Raw genomic sequence first — 25,427 nt, forward strand, 5'->3', positions numbered from 1 at the left:
TGTATCCACTGTTATATTAACGATGTTTTACTGAAAGAGCTGGAAATACATTCAGTAGACCACTCAGACAGGCCTTGACATTGGCTGTCTAACACAACAACTCAACTGTATGAGTGAATTTAAATTCAGTGACAATTGTATTGGAGGCTGAACCTTTTTCCCTAGCTCTGTTAAACAGGAGTTTTCATTTGAGGACGTAATAATAAAGGGGAGAGTGATTGGATTCCATACATCATACAAATGGACAGTGCTGAGATTTAGTTACTACAGTCATTATTCCAAGCTGTGTCACAATATATCCAATATCGACATCACAGGATAAATGACATCACTATTTCTGTAAGACTGGAAGATAAGGCTGATGAATAATATCTGAGTTTGGCTTCATCCAGATATAAGCGATGTATGTGGATATAAAGCTGCTCACAGGTTGTTTCTCTGGACTCTGATAGAGAGTGACAATACACTGTAAATACACTCTACTGTTTTTGATATATTACATATATTATATTGGGGGTTCGATTCCCGGCTCAGCCAGTCTACATGCTGATGTGTCCTTGGGAAAGACACGTAACCCCACGTTGCTTCTGACAGCTGTGCTGGCAGCGTGTGAGTGGGTATGAAAGATGAGTGAGTGAGTGTGGGTGAATGTGAGTGAATGTGAGTGAATGGGTGAATGGCAAAACTGTAGTGTACAGCAGCAAATGTGAACAACAAAATAAGAAAATATCCTGAAATTCAATTATTTCAGAAAATCCACAGAAAATATCATCCAAATCAAAGCCTTGTTTTAAAGTGATGCTGGACACAAACAGACAGAAGCTCCTTCGAGGAGGTCATTGGTCAGCTTGTATTAACAGGGTACGTGTTAATGTTAGCTCTCCTGACCTTTTGCTGTCTAAATACAGCAGAATTGTTAAAGAACAACCTAAATAATATCCATCTTGTCTGGGTGTGCACCAGAATGTTTCATTTAACTGTTAAAACTGTAAAAAAATAAATATATAAATAAATTAATACAAACTCCTCTGGTGAACACATGCCTGCAGGTGTTCAGCTTCACTGCTATAATTATTTACACTTGGGTTCACACAACCTTCACTGTGGTGTTTTGAGCACCCTCATTCCTCATTCCTCATTCCCAGCAGCCAGTTCTGTGAGACAGAGGCTGGTCAGCCTCCTCGGCAGCCTGTCACTGAGCTGCAAATTGCTCTGAACCTCCATGTGTTTGTTAAAGTCCCAGTCCAATTAAAACCAATCAGACTCTGAAGGATACACGTGGAGTGAAAGAAAATGTCATGGAACGTTCTATCACTGGACGTTGTCACATTTGCCAGCTGCTGTTTCAGCGCGACAGAATAAAGCAGAACTGTGGCAGGACTGAGATTAATCTTAAATGTAACGTCCCCGTGAGGGCACGTCAGGGTGTATGTGTGTGTGTGTGTGTGTGTGTGTGTGGTACCACACAAGCCAGAGTCTGCTATTCATTTTCTCTGCAGGAATAAAAAGAGCAGACCTCCACCAATGCTTAAACACTTGATCACTTCTTTACCTGCGTATAGCTGTTACCAGGTAAACCCATGACCTGGGTAAAGCCCATTAAATGCATGACAACCTTCATCTGTTAAAGGCCACATAGACCGGAAGCTCCAATTAACGCTGCGTTTGTGTGTGTGTGTATCTGCGTCATGACCTCGTTTATGAAAGCCTAAAGTTTCAGAACAAACAGTTCAGCCACTGCTGAGAAAATAGTGTTGTATTGTTTTCCTGGGCTCTGCGAAGCGGATCGACACTTCCTTAATTTGATGTCGTCATCAGAAATCCTCACCACTCCTCTCACCACGTAGCGCCTCCCGGTGCGGGCACTAGTCCGGGCACATCCCGTTGCGTACATTCAACCGCAGAAGAAGAAGAACTACTCTCGTTGTAGCTGCTGAGATGCAGAGCATCCACCGTGCCAGAGGGGGAGCTGTGTATCTGAGAGCTGGCCTATCTATTACGTCACTTCCAGGTACCTGGCCAATCACAGGACAGTGGGAAAGCTCTTGTTGGCTGGCCAATCACAACACAGTCCACGTTCTGGGGGTGTGGTTTTGGTCTGAAACAGCGCGGCTGACGAGAGCGTCAGTGAGGAGATATTTTGATCGGCTCGTTTGCAGCGATTAGGAGGTTTGATCATGGTTTGACCATGAAAACAAGTTAATGTATGTAAGTAGACCTCCATAACTAACATATATGTGTGATACAAGCATTCTATGTCGCCTTTAAGATAAATACATCTCAACTCGTTAAATGGGACTACCAATGTTTCACAGTTTTGCCAATTAGAGATAGGTAGTTGGGTAGATTCACAGAATCCCCCGATAGGTCAAGGGCTGGATGCCCCTGAGCAAGGCAATCCTCATTGCTCCCTGGGCGCAGATAAGTGATGCCCACTGCTCCTGCGCCCAGCTTCTGTGTGTTCACTTCTGGTGTTAAACCAGAATGGGTGAAATGCAGAGGTCAAACTCACTATCACTAATTGGTGTGTGTGTGCAAACATAACTAATTCCAATTCTTTCTTTTTTTTAAAAACAAACAAACAACTAATTCCAATTCTAATTCTTACCTAAATTTAATGGGAACATACTTTAGTGATCACAATGGAAGGACAAACTTACAAAATCCACACTAATGAAAACATAATCTCTGTGGTGGATGTAATTATTGAGCACAGCATAGAGGACAATGAAAATCCAATCATGACTGCTAACCAGAATGTGCTGTAAACTGATCATACGACGTAAGCAGTGTCTCCATTAGAGGCAATCGCTCTAAGACAGTGTGTACTGTCACATGACATGTCAATGGCTTGTATTTATATAACACTTTTCTAGTCTTGATGACCACTCAAAGCTGCTGTACACTACAGTTTTGTCATTCACTCATTTTTCATACCAACTCACATGTTAAGTGTCTTTCCCAAGGACACATTGGCATGTAGACTAACAGAGCCGGGAATCAAACCCACAACCTTGGAGTTGAAACATGACTTTCTCTACCACTGAGCTACTGTCGTTACCAACATGTACTGTTGTGCTTACATTTAATTATTAAAAGTGTGTTAAAACACGATCAACTCTATCAACTGTTTATCTCAGATGGTCTGAAGTGACTTTCCCGCAGCAGCACAGGCATTTAAACCAGCAGAAGCTTCGATTGATCTCTGTGGGACAGCACAGGGAAGCTCAGCATCTCTGGGAGTCCAAGGAGCAGTGGGTGGGCGCGGACACTGACCTGATGCATGACGATTGGAGGAAATGTCTGAAAGTCTAGAAACAAAGAACAGCTGTATGTGTGTGTGTTATTTGCTGTTTATGTCTGTACATATTATACACTGTCATTTCCAAATACAATACAGTTATATTGTTACTGTTTGTTGTCACCCGACATTAAATAATAGCTAAATGCATACATAAGTAAACAATGGCATTTTTTCTAGTCATGCCTTAAGTCATTGGTATGACTCACTGTTCTGTGAGTGTTCTTTGTTTTTTGCACAATGTGAACCAACATCAGCAACGCAGGAAAAGGAGCATTGCACCTAACAATACAAGTAATCCACTCCATTGATAATCCAATAACAGCTAGAATTAAATACATACATACAATTTTATTGAGAAGTGTTAAAAAATAACAATGCACAATAATCACATCATCAACTCTTTCATCGTTGCAGCCTGAATACAGTCAAGGACATCTTATTTCAGCTCAGCCTCTGTTTTGCTAATGAAGGGCACCCTTCATCAGTGGGTGTGCAGACCACTTAGTCTGAAGGAGGCCTAATTCCATGAATTGAAACAAGATTCCATAAAAAACATAAAAAAATACAAAATACAGCAAGAACTGGTAATGTTACAGTGTGATGCATCCTAAAACATGCCCAAAAAATGGCCGAAATGTCATTTTAACCATGTCACTGAAGCACCAAAGACCACCATGAAACTGCCTTCCTTATCCATTAAACTTATAAAACAGTCCACATGTCATGTCAAAGCTTAGGTTCTACCAGCAACAGTGTTACATTAATGATTAGAGGTGCATCGCCAGGTGGAATTTGATGATATGGTGTAGTGAGAAACTCCTATATATATATATATATATATATATAGGAGAAGGTGGGGTAGAAATTTGACCCGTAATGTCCACAGCATCGCTGTTTATTCTTCCAGAAAGTTCAATAATAGCATGGCCTTCCTCTTTATTTATGTTTTTGTTTGTACAGTTTTAGCTGACTATATCTGCATACCCCACTTGGGATAATAATCATTATAAAACACTGAGGAAGTGAATGATGAATGGCATGTATTTATTTAGTGCTTTACTAGTCTTAATGACCACTAAAAGCTGCTTTACACTCACACTTTCATACAGCCAGGCTACATGTAATCATATGGACTACCAGAGCCAGGGTTCAAACCCTTGACCTTCCAGTTGACAGAGAGGGAGTACAGAGAAGGATAATAGGCCATTGCTATAGATATTTATACTGTATATAATATAATATCTATCCATTCATCATCTACTGCTTTTCTTCAATATAATATTATATAATATAATATAAAAAACACGTTTCTCCCAGAGTGTGTGCATGCGTGTAATTGTGGACAAATTGTCTATGCACATTACTTTTCCCCACTGGCCCACGTGGCCTGTAGATCAGCGTTTTACTAGCCTCTTGTCCATTTTAACTGGCCCAGCAGTCATAAAAAGAAAATAAGTCTTTTGCCCTCATAATTTAATAACCGCACTGCTCCATGTTGCAGTGTACAAATTTGGCACCGATGGGAAAAACAAATCACACTCATCCTTTCAGCCACTGTGTGTTTAGGAAATTTCAACAAAATGTGATGCTACCTATTATTGAAAATAACAAACGGTGCAGTAGTGCAATGTTATTCATGCAACTGGCCTTAAAACACAAAAGAAGAAGAAGAAGAATTTAACTTTGAGATTGTCCAAATCAGGAATGCAAGAAGAAAAGAAAGGAGGCAGTAACACAAAACTATGGATGCTTACTGTGGTTATTATTATTACCATATATTATTAATATTATATATATTATTATGATGCTAGAGAGTGGCAAGCAGGTCATTTGTTAGTTGTTCTTGTACACACACCAATTTGTTGGTGTGAATTTGACCTCTGCATTTAAACCCATCCTTATTACACTCCAGTAGTGAACACACACTAGTTAGGTGAAGGGGCAGTGGGCAGTCAGGGAGTGAGCCCAGTCTTGCTCAGGGGCACCCAGGCCTTTGACCCTCCCCTCAACCATCTTCACTTTTTATGAAATAGTCAGTTAAGAGAGGAGTTGCCTGACAGTATATAGTATAGACCAAATTCTTCCTATGTACAGTATGTCTATGCACATCGTCAGCGTCATTCCTACACCCAAAAAGTAGTCGGTGATTCCTTTGCATATATTATATGTAACTACATGATAAAATAACAGTTGAGGTCAAAAATGTACACATATTTACAGTAGTTTGAAAGAGTAAGTTAACCTTGACATTCCACTTATATGATGATAAATCAATATTGCACGTAACTTTGTCAGTCTTTTAATAAAGAAAAGCTGAAGTTTTTTTGTCAAGATTAAATTAAGTTTTTTGCTCTGGAAACATAACCTATAAACTACAGACATAGTTGTTAAAAATCAAGGTCACTCTTTAATCTAATCAATTGTTTTCTGGCTCAAGATTTACTAAATGTATTTGGTAAGTGTTAAAGGAGTCTTGTTGGCAGAGATAGTCATTAATGTAAAACACAGAAGTACTCAACTTTTTATCTGGGTCTGAGCCACAGTGTTTTATCCTTGCCATGTCCTCCAGGTTCTTTGTCCTACATGGATCAAGACTTTTCTTGCACAAGATAGAAACCTCAGGAGAAAGACATCCTAATCTTGTCACCTCAGCACCTCACTTGGCTACTGTTAAAGGGACACAAAAACAATAGTACAACATAGTCCCAGCCCACTCCAATGTCTGAACTCTTCACTGAGGACAGACTTCGGAGGACACTCTTTTTCGGAAATAGAGATGGATCATTAGGGGACAAGCAGAAAAGCTGCTGGTCCCTCTTTCATTTCCTAAATGTTAATCTTTTACTTCTGAGACGACAACAGGAGATCGACCGGTTGATCTGGGAGAGAAGGCGCCTCAAGAAGCAATGGACAAAGGCGTCAGATGAGGAGAAGGAGGGCATTAACTTTCTCCAGGAAAACATCAAAACTCGCAAAGTACTCTGAGACGAGCAGAGAACCTGCACAAAACAAGGAAAAAGAAGGAATGAGCAAGATGACGGTTCTTCAAAGACCCTACAAATTTGTAAAGTCAATCTTTACTAAAGAAAAGGGAGATCAACTACTTATATATCAAGGTATGAACTACATGGAGTGAATGTATGCCGATAAAAGGAAACGAGCAGCTACCCATCCCAAAGGATGTCTGCATACTTGGAGAGAAACAACCTTGTGGACACAACAGTCTGAAAAGCAGGAAGACCACTGCTGGATGCATTGATCAGAATTAGCATGATCTAGCACCAAATCCACAATGAGAAAGAAGAAAAGAAAAAAGTTCTCCATGTTGTGTTCCTGGACCTTGCAAAAGCATTCGGATCTATCCCTCACAGTTTCATACGGACATCCCTTGACTTCAGGACACCAAAATCCATCCGAGCCTCGTCAAATCCTATTTACAAGATCATTTCAAGATCATATTTCACTCTGCCAGACTTCACTACTGTTTCTTATTACATGGAGATTGGCATAATGGCAGGTTGTACCATCTCACCATTAGCATTCACCATGGCAATGGAAGTCATCATAAGGGCATCCAAGTGGGTGGTCGGCAGTGAGAGGCTGACTTCAGGAGTCTACCTGCCACCCATGGATGGCCTACATGGATGACATGACAGCTATAACAACAACAGCACCACGCACCAGATGTCTGCTGGAGAAGCTTAAAGAAAACATCAAAGGGGCTAGAATGAAGTTCAAGCCAGCCAAATCAAGGAGAATCTCCATAGTCAAAGGCAGGCTGGTGCAGAAAAAGTTCTTCATCATTTCTTCATCAAGTGTAGGTTTGCATGTTGCATATAAAGATAAAACACTTTGAAGTGCAATCAATTAAATGTGTTACCTAATTTAATTGTGTAACGTTTGGGGAAACACATGCTGCCCACGCTGTTATTAAAGTGACAGCTGCTGGGTCTGGTTTTAAAAATGCAGCTTTAGGCTAATTTACATCAACATTCCAGCTTGTTTAGAATTCAAGAGGTGTCTTCTGAGTGGGTTTTCTTGTCACTTAACATGATTTCTGTCCTGCCCCCACACAGCTAAACCCTAACCCAATCCCTTATTCTGTCATACTCCTGTCACTGATGTGAATCGCTGGTCCACCACCTCCAGTGCAAAACTGCATTTTAGAAAATGCAGTGGTGTGCTAATCTGAGGATAATCAATCCTCTTCAAATCAGGGAACCATTTACAGAGTAGTTGCTGACATGACTGCAGCATTGAAAACACCAACACTACAGAGCTACAGTGTGCAAATCATGATAAATGAGAAAACAGCACAGTAAAATAAATGATTTCTGTTTTTCTTTTAAAAGCTGCTGTGGTCGCTTCTTTGGAATGATTTTTTCCCTCTTTTGTTTATTTCCATGTTAAAGAATTGGCCCTGGATGGTTGGAACACGCCCATGTCTCACCATCTATACTGTACGGTGGAGTAAATAAAGAAATTGTTTTGTTTTTTTGATTACCTCTACAGTTAAAAGTTTGTTTACTTGTTTATTTATTTAGAATTTTTAATTTATAGTCTGTACTTTTTCTAGTGTGGGATTAATTAAGTCTTACCTCATCGAATTAAAAATGTGTAAATATAAAAATTTGTTGTGTCCTTTTTCTGTTCATCACACAGAGAAAACCAAGTAGCATAGCATAGCATAGCATAGCAGTATTGCGGTTTAGTTGTGTGAATGATTAATGAACAGTCACAGTCACTTCAGACCAGAGACAATTGCTCTATCACAGAAAAGGAAGCTCTGTTTCCTCCGTCATAAAATAAATGGTCAAATATACATACTGTTGTATTCAGAACTAAAAATGTCTGACAATTTTCTTCTCATGCATTCCCACAGCAGCACAGTGGAAGTTTAGCTTCAGTTGATCTCTATGGCACAGCACAGAATAGCTTTTTTTCCACTGCAGTGAGCTTGATGGTGATTGGATAAATGCGTCAAAATCGCCACTTCAAAGGAAAGTCAGCATCTCTGGGAGTCTCTGTTTCTCACTGATGGTCAGGTGCCGCTGCTGCTGCTCCTTGAATGATGCCTCGTATCTTCTGTGCATCTGAGTGCAGAGACTCATCGTCAGGGTAAATCTTTAGAGCAGCTTCATAGTCCCACAGCCCTTCGACGTAGAGCTGCAGCTCACAGAACGCCGCTCCTCTGCGGACGTGAGCTCTGGCTCTGGCCTCTGCGTTGGCAGCCACATGAGGAGTCAACAGGTCGAGGGCCTGAGAGGAATCCTCGATGGCCTTGTCCAGGTACCCTAACTTCAGATGGCATGCCGCTCTGTTTGAGAACACAGCAGACATCTTTCTGTTGAGCCTAATGGCCAAGCTGTAAGCATTCAACGCACTCAAATAATCCCCCTTCATAAAACATTTGTCTCCTTTGTCCTTCAGCCAGTCGGGGTTCCTCTCTTCCTCTTTCAGCTCCTTCAGCTCTTCAGCATCTGCTGTGAGTATGCGTCGGGCTTCAGCTTGTTTTCTTAGCCACTCTTCCTCCTCCTGCACTTTGGATTCCCTGAGTGGTGTTGAGAAAACTCGTGGAGTAAATGTGACTTGAATATTGCCCGGGCGTCTCAGAGCAGGAGGATGCACCTGTTGTTTCTTGCACTTGGCCGCTGTGCTTCCTCTTTGATTGAGTTCTACATTTCTACTTCCTGATGACTTCATGTTGTTTTTCGCTTTGTTTTCATCCTCTTCTGTTTTGTTGCAGCTCGGCTGCCACGCCTCCAGTTCTGCTGTGGTCCTCTCGCACTCAACATCCTTCATCTTCCTGATCTTTTTTGCTTCCTCCCTTTCCAGCTTCATCATTGTCTCAATTAAATAGGTGTCCTCGGCTCTCTTTTTCTCTGCCTTGGATTGAGACTCTGACAAAAGCCCTTCCTGATGTTTCAGTAGTGCTTGCTGTCTGATCTGCTTCTTTGTTTCTTTATCACATGATGTCATCATCAGTTGCTTCCACATTTGATTGGTTCTCTTTGGCAAGCTAAAGATCGCGACTCCATTTCCCACCTTCGCTGTGCTTCTGTCATTGTCTATGGGTTCAAACAGGAATACTTCAAACAGGAATGGAGGGTAGTGCACCTTCAGGTACTCGTCTGAGGAGATGATGTCCACCTTCCCAACTGTGGCTCCTTTTAGAGGCACATTAATGTGTACCATTGTTTCTGTTTGTGTCCACGAGTAGTCGGTTACGAGCAAAGGCATGTTAGTGTCGATCTGTTTTCTATAATATCCACATATTGACAATTAAAATCCATTGAATGAAATACATAAACCTTGTTGCTGACAGTTGTTTTTAAGTCAAAGGTTTCTGTTCAATGATTCCTCGATTGTTCCTTTGTTAATTTTTGTCAGACTGTAATCTAAAGCTGCCCTCCACAGTCAATTCTTCTCTGGTGTTTTACAGCAGGTGACATCATGTCAGTGTTAGAATGAAACCTATCAAAGCCAAAGGCTTTCTTTGATAGCTTTGATTCATGTTCCAAAGTTGTAAATTGTGGGTAGTTACAGATGAAGTCAACAGGATATGATGTAGAGAACATAATATACAACATTACTCTGGTGTACACGACGTACTTAACAAAACATATTCACATAGTTCTTGTTCTAGTTAGTTGACAAAGAAGATATAAGATTTCCTGTGTGGAAGACAAATGTGTTAATCTAGTTATTATTGAGTGCTACATATTTACTACAATAAACCACCTGGCAAGCTGAGAGCATTGCACAGGTGTACCTTTGATTGGTCGTAATAAAAGGCCACTTTAAACTGGTTTATCCAAAAGAAAAACACCTTAACTAAATGCTTCACAAAGGGCATTTTAAAGGAGGCCAGAGAACCTGTCAGTATGACCAACATTTGCCTCACACCAAGTGACTTGTCTCCTTTACATTGAGTTGGATCAGATTAATGAGTGGCATGTGGTTGTGTAAAGATGTTGGACATTGGCAAGAATTGGACTGCAGTTGGGTCAAGATCCCAGAGATCCAATAACACTGACAAGCACTCAGCTGAGCTCCCCTGAGAAATTCTACATCCGTACAAAATCAGCCGTTTGATGAGCTGTGTGGGTGTCATGGTATCTGTCATGGTCTACAGTTAAACAAGGTCCGTTGGATTCAATGCCAAATTCTCTGAAACTACAGTGACAGCAGTTTGTGGGGCTGAAATGAACAGTTCAGTTCATGGACAAAACCTCTTGCAATGAACATAACAACTCCACACTCCCTCAGAATATGTGGCATTGAGTTGGAACATGACTTTAGTAACAATAACAGGCTTTGCTGAAATCTGTAAACCTGTAGATGGACATGTTAGGGTAATTAGCTTGTTATAAAATAAAAATCAAACTAACATATGTCTTATGTTTTATCTTTTATAAAAAGCAGTAAAGTGTATTGTTTTGGTGTATACAGGGCAGCATACAAACACAGTAAACAAAAAAATAATGGCAAGGCAGACTTTATTCAATTATTACCAACTAACTCTATTGAAAATATGCAACGACTATACTATATAATGACTAGTACTATACTATACTGGGGTGTAGTGTGGTTTACTGTAGTGAGTATATTATCAGTCACCACCAGACAACCCCCACCCCACCTTAGACAATGACAGGGAGGGAGACAATGGTCATAATGTGCCGTGTCTTGGTTTACCAATAGAGACGGGTGCTAGCAAGCTAATGCTATCTACCAAACTTAACTTAAACCGAGAAAGGCTGCGTTATCGCTTGATGAAGGCTGCATGTGCCGTGATGTACAGTATAACCATTATCACGTACGGTACGGCACCGAGGGAACTTGCTCTCACCATTACCAATGCATTCTTTGATATGGGTGACACGCAACAAGACGCACAACTTAACTCAAGTCTCAAGTCTTTTGAGTTTGAGTCGCAAGTCGAGTCACTGTTGGTGTGACTTAAGTGTGACAGTAGACAGGCAGGTCTTCAGTCGGAAAAGGCTGTCTTATGGTGAGATTGGCATAGATTGTGTTATGTTTTCTTATTTGCTGTTGTGTCTTTGATTTGTGTTTCTTGTAATTTCCTGTCATGTAGTGCGTTCCCGTTTTCCATTCAGTGGAAGCTTGGTTTGTAAGTTAGAGAAAAACAAATCTGCTCTATGTCTTCATGGATCAAACCTGTGACAGTTTTAGGTCAAGGGGCAGCATCTCTCGGCACACAGCTAACCTCTTTGATTTTCCATCAAGAGCGAAAAGCTTCAAACCCCAGAGATTTTCACCTTTTGACTGACAGACAAAAAAAGCCTATGATCAATCCTTCATCATTACCATGGCTGAAGAATTAAGGGAGAGTATGACAGGGTAGCAGAAGATAAAGAGACATGAGCACACAAGGAAATCTCAGAGAGATGAATAAGAACGTGATAGAAAAGTGTTGAAAAAAATAACAGCTCAGGATTTTAATGACGGGGGGGGGGGGGGGGGGGGGGGGGGCGCGGGCTATTCAGGCAAAATGACAGGGAGAAGATAAAGCAAAAAAAGGACAGGAGAAAATAAGTGACAGGATTCTAATGATGGGAGAACTGAAGGAAGTGTCATGTCCATGAGAAACCATAAAAAGTAACAGTGCTTTCAAGGACTGGGAACATTCAAATAAGGCAAAATGAACAACAATGCATTTCCCTTTAAATAAACTTTGTGTTAAACCAGAGCAAATTTTAACGCTTGAGCGTGGAACCTCTATCACCCTCTGTGGATTTCTGCAACAGTTTTCTCTCCCCCACGTCTACCCACTTCAGGGGTCCCTCAGGTCCTTGAAGTTCACAAATTTGAATTTTTTTTCAAGGTTCTTGAAAGTTTTTGAAAATGGCCCTAAACAGATATGGCTCATTGACAGTGCTTGAATTTTGTGCTGATATTTAGGCAAATGTGTCCGTTTGTCACGTCGCCACCTAATGTTTCATACCGACACAGACACAACCTGAAGGCATAATTACTCACAGTGTTGTGGACACTGTCCACTGTCTCTCTCCACCGTTGACATGAGATTCCATGCAGAACAATGAGCGAGTAACATTAAGCAAGAGAAAGCAAATGATGCAAATTCCAAGATCTGTGGTTCACCAAAGAAAATGACAAAGACTGTCCACGATCCCAAGGACAAGCACTTGTCCAGATGCAGCGCGTACTGCAAATCAATGAAAGTGGATGCCATGGGCAAAGCGGCTCTTACAAGTCGCCCTCCCGTCTTAGGAGTGAAATGAGGGAAAGTTTATCCAAAAATTGAAGAAGTAATGCTGCAGGTCTAGAATATTGTTCCCATACTTGTGAAAAACATGATGGGGTATTGTAAGGATCAGATATATTCCGTCCATCTGTGTGAATTTAAAATGTGCATTGAACCCTTGAGGTTAATTTCTCAGAAAATGTGCCCTGTAAAGCTAAGTGAGTCATGTGACGTCTGGAGCGACTGTATATTGACTTAACAGATGATTTTTACTAAACAAATTCATATTTTACTGATGCACTTCTTTAAATGAATACAAGGTCATGTCTAAAGGGTTGAAGAGAGGAGGAAATAGGAAACATCAGAAATAGTTTTTGATGACAGACCCAGTCATCATCATCATCATCATGTTTCATGTTCATCTCTCTGTGCTCCCTCGTTCCTACCTTTTGTGTCTTTCTATCACTCGATGGAGACATTAGTATCTGCCTCACCACTACATCATCATCATCACAACACATTAGTACGTTTGCACATCATTTACCGAGCAAATGATACGGCAACTGCTGGTGACACATGAATGCTGGTGAGGAGCAAAGATTCACTGCAACATCTTTACGGCACAATATGTTTTAGAGACTTTCTTTCCCGTTAAACTGCAGCTGAAAGGTTTTTCTGTCACAACAGTAACATTTCCCCAAGAGACCTGTACACTCTGCACAGGAATGATATGATGCCTTTATGAAATCAAATAAAAATGTAATAGGACTTCTTGTGCACATTCCATTTCCACATGTTTTGGGATTATATAGTAACGACAAAGCAAAAAAAGAAACAAGTGACATATGAATGTTCTGGGATTAATAAAAGTCAAGCAGCAGTGCTGACGTGGTCATTAAAATAAATCATGGAAGGAGCTGAGAAAAGACGTGGGGGGAGACAGGTACTACAAGACAAAGACATGAAAGCTTGACGGATTGTGTTCGGGAAACAAAATATGTTGGAAGAAAAGATGAGAAGGAAGCTGAAGAATATATGAAGTGATGGAGGAACAGGAGGGTGAAGTGAATGATGAAGAGGAAAGATGGAAAGGAGAAGGGAGGTAAGAGGCACCCAGATGATCCAAATATGATGAATGGATGATTCCAATGCTAAGAATGGCAGATGAAGACAGACATGAAGCAGCAGACATATCTAGATACTTTAAATAGATGATGTTCTACGGTTATTTTTAACATTAGTACTCAGGGTCATTTCCATCAAACACACACATTCATGTATATTTGTGACACACACACACACACACGCACACACACACACACACACACCCACACACACACACACACACACACACACACACACACACACACACACAGTAACGTGACTCCAAACTGCTAAACTCACATATCACCATTTTGAAAATCTCTGAACACAAATGTCATCATTAGCACACTTTGTGCAGCTCGATACACTGACCTTTTAAACGCCTGATTACCAATTAATCTCAGTCACGTTGCACCTGCGAGTATAAAAGACGCCTGTGTGACTTATACAGGAGACGGAGCAGCAAGAACAGAAATAAAGACAGAGAGTAAGAGGATGACAAAAGCAAAGGCCAGCCAATGTTTCCAATTAAATATGTCCAACTTTGGAAAACCTTATTACTCAAGACTGAAAGCAGCGAATCCAGCCACATTCAAGCAACTTTGCAAAAGAGTCTATTATCTGCATATTTAGAGAAGAGCATAGGTAACGACTTGGAAAGTTTAACAGAACTCTACACGGTAATTACAGTTTAGTCGAATTTTATGGTGAAATAAAGCATTTCCTGTTGCCTCTGGCCATTGTCCCTGCGGCAGAACGTTGAAAACACAGCAGCAACTTCCTATGCTTCAAAAAACAAACGAAAATAAAGGGAACATTACAATAAAGCATGTCAATATTATTTCATGAGAGATTGCCTTGGTCGCATATGAAACAAGTGTGTCTGTCTATGTTTATCTGATGGATGAAGCTCAGGACAGAGAGTTGAAATCCCAAAATGTCAATGAAACTCAACAATCAACTATTTTCCTGCACGTCTGAGCTACCGTTGGATGGCAAACCTGCTTTATGTCACCTGAAGCTGAGGAAGTCAAAATTGCCTCAATCACAAACGTGTTTTGGGTAAAGAGTGTAAAGAGTGAAAGGAACACCTTGACAAGTCTTTACCTGAAAATACATTATTATACATTATCTCAGCCACATAACACTAATTATAAGGATTCATTCAAGAGAAAATTGAAGACTGGCAGCTGCCATCAACAGGCATAAGAGGAAAGAGGCTGAAATAGTCTATTTAGACATTCTGACATGGATTTTAAGGAACACAAAAACCCCTAAAATACCAGGGTGGGACAGCAGTGTGACAGCAGTGATCCTCTGAGGACAATCTGTCCTAAATAAAGTTCCCGTCTGAGCTCTCTGCTCAACACGAGACAGGGTCTGTAAGGCATACGTGTTGAGCTTTAGAAATCAGGCAGAAGGGAAGCTGAGCATCAGTCACTGACCCAGCAAACCACTGTAACACAAATGATTTGTAAGTTATAATTGACAGAAATAATAATAATGATGTCAGTCATAATAAATGAGAGGTATCAAACTTGGCTTTGTACATATCACTGCTGCATCCATCAAAGCAAGAAACAAACATACAACAAATTGTATCTTCTGTATAATTAACTTATTCAATAATTATGACATTATCATTTCTATAACCTGACACTGACACTGTAAGATATGTGGCTACGACCCTCCAATACCCTCCAAACTGAACTTAAATCGCCAACTTGTATTTCACTGGGAGCTTTCATTTAAAGTTAAGACTTCTTAAAATGACAGACTTTCTTTGCTTGTGTAGTTTTTCCTCATTTTAAGGAACGTAACCGTCTGAAGGTGGCTGTAGATTTACAGGCTAGTTTTAAAGTAGCAACACTGGCTTATAACATTGGCAGATTATTTTAAAGAAAATTAAATATTGAGGATATAAGGATCAATTTGGCTCATTTCTAGTAGGGCTGCAGTGTCAAACATTTTTTTTTTGTTTTACTTATAATGACTCGTGTACTTGATTCAGCTGACTTTAAGAATGTAAACCTTAGGAAAACAAAGATAGATATTGCTTAAAATAAGATTATAATTCTAGGGCAGAACTTGCTGACCAAGACTCTTTTTCTTTTCAGGCAGAAAATAAGAACTATTTCCCAGAAACAAGATTTGTTTTACTTTCTTGGAAAAAAACAAAGTTTAAAGGTTGAAGGTTGAAATGGTTGAACACCGTGCCACACAAAATGTCAAGCGATAACTGCTACATAAGTAAGTATACACTAAATGGCTACTTTATCCGGTACACCTGTCCAATAACAATCACATGAATCTCAAGATCCGTGTGACATGAGAGTCATTAATATGAAATTGAGATCAACTATCACGAGGGCTGTTCCTGCGATCACAAAAATACAAAGTTAATAAGACAATAATGGTAACTATGTAAAACACAGTGAATCCCAAGACTTCTCGTGCTGTTTGCTGAGGAGAGTCTTCCAGGCAGGTAGTCATAGTAACCATGTGTTTTATCCTGTGGTTTCTTAAGTTATTTTTCTTTTCTTACTTCTTTGGTGTTTTAAACACATCCAAAGTTGCATTACTGACTCCTTCTGTTCTTAACACCCACCGGAACGCAGTGGTGGTTGCTGGTCTTTGTTATTTATACATAACTGCTGCCTGTGGGAATATATCGGGTCAGACAACCTGTGATAAACAGCTGATTCACAAAGTTAATCGCATTCTAGCAAACTTTTATTAATGAAGTATCAATAATAATAATAATAACAGTACATATCTGAGCACTTTCGAGGAAGCAGAGAATGTTCTCATAACCACACACATGTGCAACAGAGTAGATTAGAGTAGAATTTTTTCCTCATTTGTGAAACATGTCACAACTTTGGTTATGTGTGAAAAAACAAATGCAATCTTGGAAATAATACGTTCCTTATGTAATTGAGAATGAGAGCTAGTTGTGGGGAAACAGAGGGACAGAGTTTCACTACATTCAGTGAAGCAAAGCAAAACAAGCGTTTTGCTTTGCTTCACTTTACCATTTAATAACAAATAATCATAAAAGCTCATTTGAATGAACTGCAGGAGGAGTGTGCACGAGTCTCTGGTCATGTTACAATGTCATCCATTAGTTTCAACTTTGATTGGAAACAGTTTTGAATTAAAAGCTAATGATTGTACAGGTTAATCAATGGAAGCAGCAGGAGGAGAGGAAGTGAGCTAATCATTCGCCGATGACGAGGAGCTGACTGGAGACTCTTATGATGACTGATGAAGCTATTAGCGGGATGGATTAACCAGAAAGGTGGTGGAAGGTGGCTGTGTGTGTGTGTGTGTGTGTGTGTGTGTGGGGGGGGGGGGGCTCTGTAAAACTAAAGAAGAAAGCACTTCTGTTAATGAATAGTGGAGAGGAGGGAAATGGCCTCAAGGAGAAAGCTGTTAAAAGTTACAGCTACAAGCACAGGTAGCAGGAACGCCCTGCGACTCTAAGGTTTCTATGTCTCTAAAGGTGATGGTCTACCGGTCTGCCAGCTGGTCTGGTCATGGTTAGGTAGGCTTCTCCTCTGTGTTTGTGAGTCTGCTTGGTGGGCGTGGCTGGCCTAGATCCGGAAGTCCCTCCTTAACACCTGACCTGCCGTTCATCTCCTCGTCAGGACTCCTGCTCTGTGCACCAGTCTTTGCCAGATTGTTGCACTGTGGTATAAATGTAGCCTTACTCCAGGTACTTGCTGTATTTGTACTCACACCTTTGTCCCTGGGCTTCAGGTCTCAATTTTAGGTCCAGTTCACCCGTGATAGAATTATAATACGTTGGATAAAGTCACTCAACTTTGTTGGGAAAAAAACAAATATTTGTCTATTCTTCATTTTTAATAGGAGATGAAAAATGATCAATATCGATCAATATGAAGGAGTTAAATTGTGATAGAAATACTGTAAATGTTTAAAAACAATTACGCTGAGGCCACTGAAAGAGTAAAGAAAATCAACTTCAGCACTACTTTGTCATTATTCATCATTCAAGTGTTCATGCTGTGTCACTGTGTGAATACATGAACGCTGCAGATGTGCTGCTCATGGCACTGAACGGGAGCTAATGAAATCTATACACATGTAAATGTGAATATAGACGTTACATCAGAAACAGTTAAGTGTGGCAGGGAAAGGGGGCGTGGCACCACATCATCTGTGATGGACATTTATTATAAAAGGGCTGTTTCTGGGTTAAGACTTGGCATTTACTTGTGATGGTTAAGGTTTATGTCCATGTAGAGGAATGTTGTTGTTGTTGTTGTTGTTGTGGACAAAATGACGACGATGTAGGCAGATGTGAAAGGCAACAAGCTCTACTTCAGATAAGTTACAAGTTACCACTGACTCACACTCACTCTGTATACGTGCATGTGTAAGGCATTAGGTTGTGTGTGTACGTGTGTGTGTTTATGTGTTGATAAGCAGATGATCCCGTACGTGTGTGTGTGTGTGTGTTTTTACTAGAGATAAAAGAGATGAACGCAGAGTAAGATGGAGACAGATGGAGAGAGTGAGTGAGGTTGATGTGAGTGAGAGATGAACTGACAGCTGAGGTGAAGGGTTTGGTTTATTGACATATTCTCTGTACAAGTTTCCGCCTGCACCCTGTGTGGACCCAGAAAACCTGGGAAAAGTGAGAAAAGGCAAGTTGTACTATCAGTAAAATCAGACACTTGCAGTGTTTGGCCACAGTGAAGACACGTCATACACTGGGACTGATTTGTCGGCTTTAAATTATATATTTATCGTCAGCTCTTTGCTCCTTCGTTGCTGACGATTGATTAAACATCTTGGAAATTATGATCAAAAGGAAGGTCTAGTGTCATTTTGTGTGAAATATTTAAAAGGTACAATCTAATATTATATTATATAAGAACGTTAATCTCACGATAAAAAAATGGACCTCGTTAACGCCGTTAATAATGTGTTCAACTGACAGCATTAGTTTATACCTTCAAAGGAAGGATTCTAAGTGCTTTTTACAAAACAGGATCATGAGCAGAAAGAGAACACAGGAACAGTTCAGCCATAACAAACCAAACCAAACCTTGTTTTCCTTTGAAAGTGAACTAAGTGTTTTCTAGTCTTGATGACCACTCAAAGCTGCGTCACACTACAGTTTTTCACTCATTCACTCACAGCGGTCAAGAGCAATGTGGGCTTAAGTGTCTTGCCCAAAGACACATCTAGCAGAGCCGGGAATCAAACCCACAACCTTCAAGTTGAAAGACAGCTCATTGAAGCTGCGTTGAAGCTGTTGGATCATTGTTTGGAAGACGGTCAACCAGGGGAATTTACAATGATCCTTAAATTGTCAAAAATAGAAATATAAGACAAAAACATTTCACTCGTACAAGATTGTGCTTGAAATGGATGTTTGGACCGTCAGAGAGTGGACAACGTGAATACAGTTGTGGTTGTAGTCATGTCAGAACGCCTGTACAGTGAATGTATTGTCACGTTATTGGAAAACATGGTCGTCGCCTTCAACATCTGCTTTATCACAGTATTTGAGAAGAGGACTAATGAAGTGACAGAAGTGCAAACATTGCACCAGCGTTACGATGAAAACTGTGTGTCCTATTTCTTACCAGATACTCGCACAGTTTATTTAGCAGTTTGACAACTAAGAGAGGACAAAGAAGAGGATATGAGGCCATGTTACATTGGATCTGTTAATTCAGTGTGGACAAAGATCTGCCTGAAGACAACAGTCACGTCGTCACAGAGAGGAAATAAAAGGAAAGGCAGTAGCAAGACAGACGGAGAGAGAGACAGACGGAGAGAGAGACAGACAGAGAGAGAGAGACAGTGTTGACAGAAAGCACAAAGAGAGTGAGAGAGAGAGGACAGATAATTAGTCATTTTGTCTGGCTGCTATTTTGGTCTTTGACAATGTCGCACAAAAAGCCTTTGTTATGTGCACGCACACACTGAGCTGCGGCTCAGAGGGAAATGAAAGCCCTTTCATCTTCACTGTGGATAATCCTGCACCATTAGCACTGCTGGCTAAGACAGATGAAGAGAAGAATGGCTGATCCACAAATACACTTTTCTTTTTCTATTCCTATCAACTTCTGTCCCACTTTTCATCAAACTTCCCGACTGTCACACTGTTGTCTATGAGTCATCAAACAGCCGTTCCCTCGCTGCGTCTATGATGTTTGGTCCACATTGTGTTTTCCTTTGGGTTTAATATTCAGGATTTAGTCCAATATGTTGAGAAATGATGCGACGAAGGAACAAACATCACAGCGCAGGCCACAAACACGGACAAGTCAGCAGAATGTACAAAGCAAACATGTCAGATGTTACGGGTTTAGGTGAATACATTATTATGCACACTTCATTTTTATATACTTCATTTTTGGGGACGGTGGCGGGAAAATCTCGGTGTTTCCGTGTAGACAGCGAAGACGATATTTTATGAAAGCGATGACGTCATATTCTCTGAACTAAAGCCAAACATTTTTACTTCAATAAACAAAACAGAGCAGTGATTGTTCCACACACAGTCATGCTGTACTGAACATGTGACTGATTATGTGTTTATCTGATGTTTTATATCAGATATATTTAAATATATGAGATTTTTTATATCTGATTAAAGATAAAACAACACTACAAAGATAGTCAGGCTGAAGCAGGAAGAACTGTGATTTGTGACTTCCACCTGTGGAGGGCAGCAGTTAACCTCTGAGTGTGCAGCCTGTGAGTTGAGCTGTCTCACTTCTCACAGCGGTCTAACTTCCGTCTCCTCCAAGTGTGCAGCCGACGGAGTGTTGAGACACAGCTGGTGTCCTTGTTGGTTCATTTGTTTACTTTCACCACTTGTTCCTGTTTCCTGTGTTTCCATGTACTTTAGAGGTGAGGCCAGCGCTTTATAGGTTTCAATGAACGACTGTTTTATTATGCGCTTGATTACGAAAGGTTGATCAGTCACCGTGACTATGGGATATAAAACAGATGTGCTATCAATGAGGGCTGAGGGCTTAGCTGAGGAAGTAAAAGCACGTGTCCATATATTATTAATTGGACAGGTGGAACCTTGAAGGTTCAGAAAACTGAAACGGTGAAACATGACGACACAGGAGACAGGATCCATGTCTGATGTGACCCAAGCAATGATGGAAAACATGCAACGGAGCCATCACACACACACTGTTCTTCTTAGGACACTGCATTGACTTCCATTCACTTGGACAGCCTAAGAGGTAACAGATGCATGTCTCTATAATGTGACTGCAACAGAATGAGTTCATGGAACACACACATAATTCAGATGGTAGGATGGACAACCCGTGGCTCACACTGATATCATCTAGAACAGGAAAAGCCCATCATGAATCACCAGGAACCAACAGTGAAGAATTCCCCTTCACTGCAACATAACACACAGTCCAGATGAAGGTGTTATCAGCCAGAGCAGGTTGCCAACTTGCAGAGCTGATAACATGTTGATCACTGTTTGTTTGTCACTGGCTCAAATGAATGCAGCACATGTCCGGGAGGCTGCTGCTGCTGCCAACACACACACACGCACACGCACACACACACACACACACACACACACACACACACACACACTCAGCATTAACAAAACACACAAAACACAAAGAGAGTCAGACCAACAGCAAACCCTGACAGAGCCACACTCATGTGAGATGTCCATGCTTCTAACAGATCCACTACTGATGAAACTAGTTCAGGAGGAAACATTGATATTCACCATATAATTGCAATGACTGTAAAAATGATTATTGAAAATGATTGAATAAGATTCTGATGATTCACAAGGAAAGATGCAGAATTTATCAGCGAAGTGACTGCAGCAGTTTACGCTGCTCCACACATCGCTCTCACATCTACATCAACACGTCTGCTTTCTTCAGTCTGAATAAGTTCATATTCACACAGACTGACAACTACGCTCACCTTTAGCACCGCTGCTGTCGCCCTCACTGTTCACTCACTGAGGATTTCTCACACTTTAGTTCCACAAACTCCCTCCATATGTTTAAGATGACATTATCAGACTGGGGGGTGGGGGGGGAGATAAAAGCAGAGTCAGAGAGGAGGCAAAATGGAGAGGAGGGAGAAAATGGGAGGAGGAGTAAGAAAGGAAGATTAAAGAAAAGGATTGGAGAGGGAACTCAAAAGCAAACGTGGGAAGATGGAAGTGTTTCTGTGGAGGAAGATTCTTCTCCTGTTTTTTATTTATTTATTTATTTGTTTATATATACACACACGTATATATATATATACACACACACGTATATATATATATACACGTGTATATATATATATATATATATACACATATGTGTATATGTAAGTGCTGTCAGTTAACGGCGTTAACGCTAACCCATTTTAACGGGGTCATTTTTTTATGGCGAGATTAACGTTCTTTTTTGGCCGAGCAAACTTTGTGGTTTTTTTCACATGCTGTTGCAACAACTAGTGACGTTAGAGAAACTACAACAGCACACCGGATCTAGCTGGACCTGAAACACAATAACAGGCACGCTGCGAGCCGGCTAAAGAGTACAAGGTGACAGAGATATTGTCCCAATAAAAAAAATGTACACAAAGCGAGCAGATCCACTTTTCTATGTTGATAAGAGCAATAAAATGAGAAGAAATAATGGGACACAAAGAAAACAAGGGACATTTAGAATAGATACAAATGTGTGATTAATTATGAGTTAACTAGGACATTAATGTGATTAATCTTGATTTGACAGCACTAGTACATACTTGGTAGACACACTTTTGTCGGCATTGTTGATGGGCGTGGCGCCCCAGCGCCCCCGGGTGTCACTCACAAACATCTGAAAATAAAACTGTTGATGAGTCCAGAGCAACAACCTTTATATCCCTGTATATCTGGTACATCAGGATATATCCAGATATCATTTCTAAACTATATTGCCCAGCCTGAACTACACCATATATTGTGATGAATATCGTTATGGATGATGTGAAGTGATGGATTATCGTAAGCTTTTATCACGGAAACCCAACTGAGCACTTGTTTTATCCTCGTTTACTTGTTCATTTACAGACGTGTAAATAAATACAGTATACTGATATTTAGGGATCACAGCTCCTATCGCATGATGAACACGGACAGACACGCCCCTTCTCTGCTGATATTGACAAATGTTTCATTGTGTTTAGTTCAGACAGTTTATTTACTTGTTGGCCTAAAATTGACCTCGGCGGGCCACGTCCCGTTTTCTCCGAGTGCTGGTCCCAAGCCCAGATAGATGGGATTGTTGCGTCAGGAAGGGCCTCTCTGGCAGATCTGCTGTGTCAGCCAATAGAGACGGAGAAAGTGAAGCTGCAGCACTGTATGCAGAGCACATGGGTTTACAGACTGAAAACAGAAGGTGCAGAGATGTCCTCTCTCTGATCACTGGATTTACATTATACTGAAACTTTTTCATGGAATTAGTGATCAGTAACAAACATCCTGCCTCGTGCACCTTTAAGAAGTTTAAGGAAGGAAACTCCTAACGCTTGGCCAGTCTTTAACATCATTAAATATGATTTATTATAACCACAGAGCCATTGCTATAATTGAGAGTCCAGGTGTTAGGAGAACAGAGTACAAGTAAGAAGTAAGAAGCCAATCAGAGCCTGGCTTAAACCATGTTGGAGCCGAGAGCAGATTATTGCAGAGAGAGTTCATATCTTCCTGACTCTCATTCCACAGATGATCACATGTGTCACCTTGAGGACTGATCTTCAGAATTGGAGGCAGCATCAGGCCAAGTGCACACGTACATATAGATGTTGTCTCTGTTTTCTCTGGGCTGCACGTCTGTTACAGAGGCTGCACGTCTGCTGCACGTCTGTCACATAGGCTGCACGTCTGTCACATTGGCTGCACGTCTGTCACATAGGCTGCACGTCTGTTACAGAGGCTGCACGTCTGTCACATAGGCTGCACGTCTGTCACATAGGCTGCACGTCTGTCACAGAGGCTGCACGTCTGCTGCACGTCTGTCACATAGGCTGCACGTCTCTTACAGAGGCTGCACGTAGGCTGCACGTCTGTCACATTGGCTGCACGTCTGTCACGTCTGTCACATTGGCTGCACGTCTGTCACATAGGCTGCACGTCTGTCACATAGGCTGCACGTCTGTCACAGAGGCTGCACGTCTGCTGCACGTCTGTTACATAGGCTGCACGTCTGTCACATAGGCTGCACGTCTGTCACAGAGGCTGCACGTCTGCTGCACGTCTGTCACATAGGCTGCACGTCTGTCACATAGGCAGCTTTTCTCTCTACATGGTCTTAAGAACACTGATCTGATATGCTGGTATTTTAGATGGCTTTAAAGACGGCTGTTACTGCAGAGCATCAGCTCTCAATGGGCTTAAGTGGTGAAACATCAATATTGTAGTAGTGTCAGTGATGTATAACTGTGGATCCATTTAAGACCTACCATTCAACAAAAGAACAACACATTTTCTCTAACACCTCACAGTCTGGATGTGGACTGAACCACAACACTGTTAGTGCAGTTTCACCTCAAATTTACCTTTGAATTTTGTGATTCAACATTTTTCAGAACAGAATGGCTGTTTCCGCTGATTCACTCTCATCACGACATGCAAACATTTCAGACACTAAATGAAGTGCAAAGATCTTATTCTATAATAAATTACTGTTTTTTTTCCAAGAAAATAAATGAAATGTCTTTTATTTAATATTCTCTGTGAATAGTGTGCTCAGTGACGTGTTGCCAGTGTTGTGGTTGAATGAGCTTATTTTTGAGACATGATGAGTTCTGGGTGAGATGATCTGTTGAGCTAAGATGCATGTTGGTCATAAACATAAGAAAGTTGGAGAGGGCACAGTCACAGATGTCAAGAAAGTAGAAGACAATTCTACCTTCTCAACAGTCAACAGTCATATCGGGGGATCTTAAAATAAAGCAAATATCTGCTGATACTGACATGGGGATGGAACTTTCTGCTACTGTGCTAATGCACATGGACGACTGAGTGTTGAGTTCTACAAGGGTCGGGTGAAAGAACTGAACTGAATCCATCCATCATCGACCACTTTATCCTCCACAGGAGAGTCACAGGGGGCGCTGTGCCAATCTCAGCTGACAGAGGGCAATAGGCGGCGTCACACCCTGGACAGTCCATCACAGAGCCACACACACACACACACATATATAGACAAACTAACATTCACTCTCACACCTACGGTCAATTTAGAGTGACCAATTTACCCAATGCCCATATTGTATGTTTATGGACCATGGGAGGAAGGCAGGCAGAGAAAACCCACGCACACACGGGGAGGACATGCCAACTCCATGCAGAAAGACCCGTCTGAACTGAATCACTCACTGAAATCATTCCTTCATCTCACGGGGAAAAAAAACCCGCTAATCTCTTTCTAAATGTCTAAAATCTTATGATTTAGCAGAGGAGTCTGGTGCATCAGCAACAGCACTGCTGATGGCCAGCGATGGTATTTCAGGGACTGTGCTGGACGGCATGTTTGCTCCAGTTCTGCAGGAAGTACTGAACGATGTGGTGAACAAACCTTTTCATGAGCTGATTCTAATGATTCAGTCCCCCGAAAAATAACTGCTTTGCCCATCACTAGTCCCGGGTCTCTTCAAATCCACGTCTACATGTTAGTCTGCTCAGATTATGGATTATACCACTATTGAACATTAACATGCAGATGACACACACAACTCTTAATGCAAGTGTCACCAGGTGACTGA

General features: G+C 41.0%; 2 protein-coding genes across 4 annotated transcripts in view; both read right to left on the minus strand.

The window, feature by feature from the left end:
* The window catches only part of LOC131475537 (junction plakoglobin-like), a 90,042-nt gene that overhangs the window by 40,725 nt on the left and 23,890 nt on the right, over positions 1-25,427 (minus strand). The window lies entirely within an intron of this gene.
* On the minus strand, positions 6,623-9,725 carry LOC131475538 (dynein axonemal assembly factor 4-like). The gene has a single exon (XM_058653738.1). The coding sequence runs from the start codon at positions 9,542-9,544 to the stop codon at positions 8,336-8,338; it is 1,209 nt and encodes a 402-aa protein (XP_058509721.1). The 5' UTR covers positions 9,545-9,725; the 3' UTR covers positions 6,623-8,335.

This window comes from Solea solea, chromosome 16 (assembly GCF_958295425.1).
Source record: "Solea solea chromosome 16, fSolSol10.1, whole genome shotgun sequence".
In the NCBI taxonomy this organism is placed as follows: domain Eukaryota; kingdom Metazoa; phylum Chordata; class Actinopteri; order Pleuronectiformes; family Soleidae; genus Solea; species Solea solea.